Source organism: Oreochromis aureus, linkage group 12 (assembly GCF_013358895.1).
Source record: "Oreochromis aureus strain Israel breed Guangdong linkage group 12, ZZ_aureus, whole genome shotgun sequence".
Classification (NCBI taxonomy): domain Eukaryota; kingdom Metazoa; phylum Chordata; class Actinopteri; order Cichliformes; family Cichlidae; genus Oreochromis; species Oreochromis aureus.
This window is the reverse complement of record NC_052953.1, coordinates 18,375,567-18,381,566: the sequence shown is the minus strand read 5'-3', so window position 1 is coordinate 18,381,566 and position 6,000 is coordinate 18,375,567. Positions and strand designations below refer to the sequence as shown.

Here is a 6,000-nt window from a genome sequence, read left to right as displayed (position 1 = left end):
CTTGACCCTTACAAGCTTTCAACGAGGTTTTTATTCCAGACGTTTGTGGGCTAATTATACCAAAGTCCTTCGAGCAGCAAGTCTCGCCACTCCGCAGCTATCTTGAAATGTCTCTGGGGACTTATTTGGAAGTAATAGCCTACCGAAATTAAATTTAAATTCACTGCTGCCTAGAATCCAAGCATAGAATCACTAGTCAAATCTGATATTATATATGTAATGGAGAACAAATCTAAGCATTAGGCTAAGGGGCAGTGATTCTTAACTAAAAGCAATCACGTCTTGAACTTTCCTCAAGTCAAAAACACATTTCTTAGTTTAATTTCACGGGCTGTTTTTATGTTCCACAGATATGCTTCGTCCAGTAGTAGAGCAGAGAGAACCACAGGCAGACTTGTGAGGCAGCTAAGTCCCCACACCGGGTTGGTAAACGAGCTAACTACGAGCAGCGGAACGAACAGGTGAGCGAATAATGGTGCACAGGTGCTGCAGCGGGAGCTTGGAAAAGCCACGCCCACTCCGGGAGGAGGCGAGCAAAATTAATGCTCACGAGCACAACCACGCACGAGGGAGAGAAAGAAAGATAGAACAGCAGGAGGAGAAGAGAAAGGCAGGTGTTCCACTTGGAGAGCAGTTGGGACTATGACAGATATAAATATGTAGGAGCTTGTATTCTTCTTCTGAATTCTCCCATAAACTTCACTTCTCAGAGTGCCACGTCTCTCACTCGCCTGTCTTGTCTCTGTGGTCCTTTTGCTTACTTCTCCTCCTCCGTGTGTGTTCGGTCTGCAGTTGCCATGTAACAATATGTGGTAACCAAGCAACTATGCAGGCGAAGTAACCAGCACAGTTCTGACAAAGGGGAGCACAGGGCAGGCATTTTTTAACCTTGGTGCAGAATAATTTAATGAAAGTACAGCTACACCCTATGGCAGAATAAAGAAGGAATATTTATTGTGTAATTAAATTTTAGTGAGACTCCCACTCTGTGAGTTAAACATGTACGGACGGGCTCCAAGAGTGACCTTCATGACAGCAGGGGGTGCATCGTCTGCTGTTGGTCCCGGATCATACAATGTGAGCCAGTCCAGTTACAAGATATCAGGTACTTACAAGGAAAAATATCTGTCCTTCAAAAATCATTTTTTTTCTTCTGTAAAACTTTAAGTTAACTTAAATTAAATTTAGCTAGCTTTCAAAGAAAGAACATCGAATATTTAGGCTTACAGATTTGAATCTGCTTATACACTTTCAATTGAAAAAGGTTAAATTAATATGTCTTGGGAGTATAACTCAATATGTAAGCAAAAAATGTTCCTGCTGTTTTGTTGTTTCACAGTTACATAAGTGTATTAGAAAATAAAGCGTCCTGGAAGCTTGCAGTCATTTGTATATCTCACCTTGGGAAAATTTTCACTGTTGCAGATGGCTATGCACCATTCCTTTCCTTGAGTGCCAGGCAATCAATATTCTCCAAAGACAGTGAGAGTTTACTAGGACCTGGACACTATGACTCCTCACCTGTCAAGGTGAGTGATCCATTTAATTTACAAATAGCTAAATGACGATTTTGCTTGTCCGTGGTTTAAAACAAATATTTTAAGAAATATATTTTTTGATACCAGCCTTATTCTCTCTTTGCTTGGCTTTCTGTTGAACCCTTGTCTCTTCAGTTAAATGTCCATGGTGGCAGCAGTCTTCAGAACCGCTCCAAGCGTTTTGAGGATGTGGTGTCAGAGGTTCCAGGCCCTGGGGCCTACAATGTGTCGCCTGCCTCAAAAAAGGCACACAGTGCTGTGACAGCTAATGTAGGACACCCTGGAAGGCCTGGCAACAAAGTGGTAAGCATATGGGTGAAGATAGGAGGGCATAGTACATGAGTAGTACTGACACTTGCTACTTTTATTGTATTATGTCATACATCTGTTCTTCTGAAATACTCAGTTATCATAGATGGCAATGGCTTTATAATGCTGAATATGCCCAGATATCCACTTTAGTGCTGTTGTTTCTTGGCTTTTCAAACTTTTCTAACTCTTTGCGTTTGGTGTACATAAACAGAAAGGCTTGGGCAAAATCACATTGGCAGGCGTAATACCCATTTTAATACTGCTATTCTCAGAATAAAGCAAGTAGAAGAGACTTGCACAATCCAAAGCTGGTACAGAAGACTCTTCATCCTGTTTGTGCTGGTTTGAGTGTTGAGTGCACTTACAAACTCGCATTCTATATATATCCATATATAGGGCTACTCAATTAATCGAATTTTAATCTAGATTACGATCTGGGCTTTCAACGATCATTAAAAATGACTGAGCCGATTATTAGCACCTCCCTCGTGCTTTACTCTCGCGCTGCTCCGTGTGGCAAATCGAGCGCACCTCTCTGCGTTTCGAACACGCATCACAACAATTAAGAGGACCCGAGGGAAGCTCGGAAAACTAAGCAGAAGTTATTTGGAGAGGAGAGGATAATGGCTGCTGAAGAAAGAATGCCGTTGGTTGAAAAGAGAGGTGAAACGACTTCAGTGGTGTGGAAACATTATGGGTTCGCTGAGTCAGACGTGGATCAAATATTGTGCAGTATTTTGAAGTTCACTAAACATAGATGTTTACATTTTTCATTTATTTTTTATATTGCAAACATTTCCACTGTAATCAGTATTTGCACACTATTTTATATTATTTTTTTTGACAATCTTTAAAGCCATTATTCAATACAATAAATATCGTCAAATAATCGAGATCTCAATTTCAGTGAAAATAATCGTGATTATCATTTTTGCCATAATTGAGCAGCCCGATCCATATATGAACTATGGAATAAAGATATTGAATGACACAGTATCTAGTTCATCCCTTTTGTAATTTTTTTCAAGAATATATGTAAAAATCAGCTATAAGTAAGTGCTTTACAAACTGTTATCTGTGGATATTAGTGGATACCTAACTTGGTGCGATTGAAACTTGCACCTCCAGAGCTGAACGCGAGCGTCTTAGTAGGCATTATTTTTTTATGCTAGTTGTCATTAACCAAAAAGCACGAATGTACATTTACATTACTCCCAGATCCCAGAAAGTTAGTAGAAAAACTTCCTGGCATTTTTTTCATTCGATTTCTTTGTTTATGTTTCCTCAGTATCTCTTATTTCTATTGCACTGGTACAGTTCTACTTTTTACTTCTTTTTCTCTTCATCGTGCTCTCACTATCTTTTGCCGATCTTCTCTCCCTCATTTATGCTTCTCCCTCTCGCTCTGTCCCTCTCTCAGTCTCGTCTTTTATTGGCCCCAGGCAGTGCTCAGCTGCTTTGTAAGCCAGGGCATTTTTTTCCGTCAGAAACCCTGACTTTTTGCTTTACTCTTTCTGCCTTTCTCCTGCCTTTTTTTTTCTCTTTGCATTGGCTGCAGGCTAAAGGTCTCCAGCTAGCTCTTCAGTCAGACATTCCATCCATTCCCTCCCCGGGCCAGGCCTATGGCTATGAAGAGGATGCCCGGGGTGTCCTCCGTAAGCAACAGCCCCCTCCTAAGGACACAACCCTGGGGCCAGCCTACTACAGTCCACTGCTGGTAAGGACAAATACACACAGACAGTTTCAAAGTCCTGTTGAAGTTTGAACATTCATCCATCAGAAAAGGTGAAACCCTCATTTGTGAATGCATGCGTGCTTTCATTAATCAGCACGAGTATGTGTCTGAGTGTACTTTCTCTTCCACGAGGTGACGTCCATTAGTGTTAGGTAGATCTAATGCACCACTGAACCCCCACCCCACCTCATTCACTTGGCCCAAAAACCATTTCCATAGCTAATGAATGCAGCTCCACTTTAAAAAAGCCACAGTGCACCAATGCTCATCCATTTTACATGCCAACAAAGAGAGCCATTAGTAATTATTCTTCAAGCTATATTACTGTATTCACTTAAAATAATGCACACGCCTGCTGGTCTGGCTCTCAATTAAGTAATTTTTCATCTGTTAATGACCTGAGGAAGTCAACAGCGTCCTTGAGTGTTGGCCGAGGTTGTGTCAACACACCGGCGCAGGCACAGAGGCGTGCTGTGATTTAGGGCTATCAGCAGTGCATCCATCCATGCCTCTTTTTCTTTTTTTTCCTCCTTTGACTCAGCTTCTGTTGCTCTCCCTTTGAAGGTTCGACCTCGGTATCTGTCTGTCTCCTTCCCTCTGTTCATCCGTCTGACACACTTATTTCTTTAAACTCAAACACTTCCCCCACCCCGTGCTCTGACTGAGTTCAAAAGTGTGCAGAGGAAGAATTAAGTGGTTGTCTGAGGACATAACTTCAAAGTGCCTGGGACAATCTCTGAATGATAAGACATTAGAAAGACATCAGAAGAACAAAACTTTTTTTTTTAATCTCTGTGTTATTGAGAAGCACAAAAACATGTTTAATCACTTTTATCTGCAGATATTATTGGAGTCTGTATTTACGAAACAACATCGACTGACTGCTGTGTACTAAATTGGCCAAATCAACATAGTACACAGGATCAGAGTCAGACTGCTAAGCTGTATAATACAGATTTCTCACTGATATATTGGTTAAAGTACATACGATGGTTGATATGTTACAATATCCATGAATAATGCAGTAAGAACCACTTAATATTTTGTTAGTTCACAGTATTGTGCAGTATTAAATTTAGCGGATTAACAGCCATCCAGATGGTGATGTGGAATGCAGACTCTGCAGACCCCAAAATCTGTTGTACAATATCTGCTTTGTTTCTTCAGCTTTCAGCTGTGAACAGCATCGTCACCATGTCAAGTTATGCTCTGTGAACACTTATTGATGATAGCCAGGACATATGATGACAAATTACTGGGCAAAAGTAGTGTTATAAACCAGGGATGTCAGATTTATTTTACTTGACATGGCACATACAGCCCAAACTGATCTCTAGTGAGACAGATGAGTAAAAGAGTTAAAGCCATTACATAAGAACCTATAAAAATACATTTTTTTTTTTTTTTTAATCTTATTTTCTAAAAACACATGAAAACATACATTATTTTTCATGGTGTTATTTATTTCACAAAGCAGAAAAATAAGTGCACATTCAACATTATGGCTCAGTTTTTCTAGTCAGTCATTCTTGCTGTTATTACAAAAATCCAAGCAATATATCAGCACGGTTCTCTGATTTAACCAGGAAACATGCTTCAGTGTGCTATGGCAGACCATTGTTAATGTCTTTATCAGTCAGACCCTGAAGCTGACAATGACTAAGACTAAGAGTTTGGATCAACTCTCATGGTGTAAATTATTATTAAGGATTTGCAACGTAATCCTTTGTGGTGTAAAATACACCAAAAAGACAAAAAAATCAGACCCTTCTGTTGATTTCACACTTTGAAACGTCTTCATTTATGTAGTTCTTTTTAATATGTCAGATATTTGTATCACTTGTCAGACCTCTTATTTTATTTTATACCGGCAGGCTTTTTAATTTCTTTTCTTTTTTTTTTTTTGAATAAAGCCTATGAGAATGATAGTTTGTCCATAATACACCATACAATCACGGCCCTAACATCATGCATTAGTCATTTTACACATAATCAGCATTTGGCACATTGTGGATAAGTTTACGTAACACACAATTAGGAGTTTCAATGTGTTGAACCTGCCACAAAAACAGCCCTACCAGCCCTTTTTCCTAGTCCACTTTTTCAAATTTTTATCTAAATAATAAATATCTTGCCTTTCCATTTCATCATATCTGAATGCACATCTTTATGCCCTCTATTTGCAATGTTGTTTTTGCTTTTAAAAGCTTTCCTTGACATAAATAGGCAATTTGTGACTCTGAATTCGGTGCCGGCTGCGGAATCATCATAGTTTGTGTCTGTATGCAGTAGAGAAGTGTTGCTTTTTTTTTCTTTTTAACTATGCATCTGAACATCCTTGTTTCCTATCTCCCTTCCTTGAAACCTGATTGTGGGATCACAGGGGGCCTAACCTCAGATCTTGTCCTCCAGTCA

The 6,000-nt window shown here is 39.6% G+C and overlaps 1 protein-coding gene across 5 annotated transcripts in view; it reads left to right on the top strand.

Annotated features, from left to right (window-relative positions):
* The first annotated feature begins 573 nt into the window (after positions 1 to 573).
* stpg2 (sperm-tail PG-rich repeat containing 2) overlaps positions 574 to 6,000 on the top strand; it is a 71,620-nt gene continuing 66,193 nt past the window's right edge. For all 5 annotated transcript variants that reach the window (XR_005615126.1, XM_039620895.1, XM_039620896.1 and 2 more), the window contains exons 1-4: positions 574 to 1,105; positions 1,426 to 1,529; positions 1,674 to 1,841; positions 3,409 to 3,567. Coding sequence is in view for 4 of the 5 variants with exons in the window: in XM_039620895.1 (XP_039476829.1) it covers positions 1,000 to 1,105; positions 1,426 to 1,529; positions 1,674 to 1,841; positions 3,409 to 3,567 (537 nt within the window). In the remaining variant the exon portion in view is untranslated. The remainder of the gene's footprint in view (positions 1,106 to 1,425; positions 1,530 to 1,673; positions 1,842 to 3,408; positions 3,568 to 6,000) is intronic.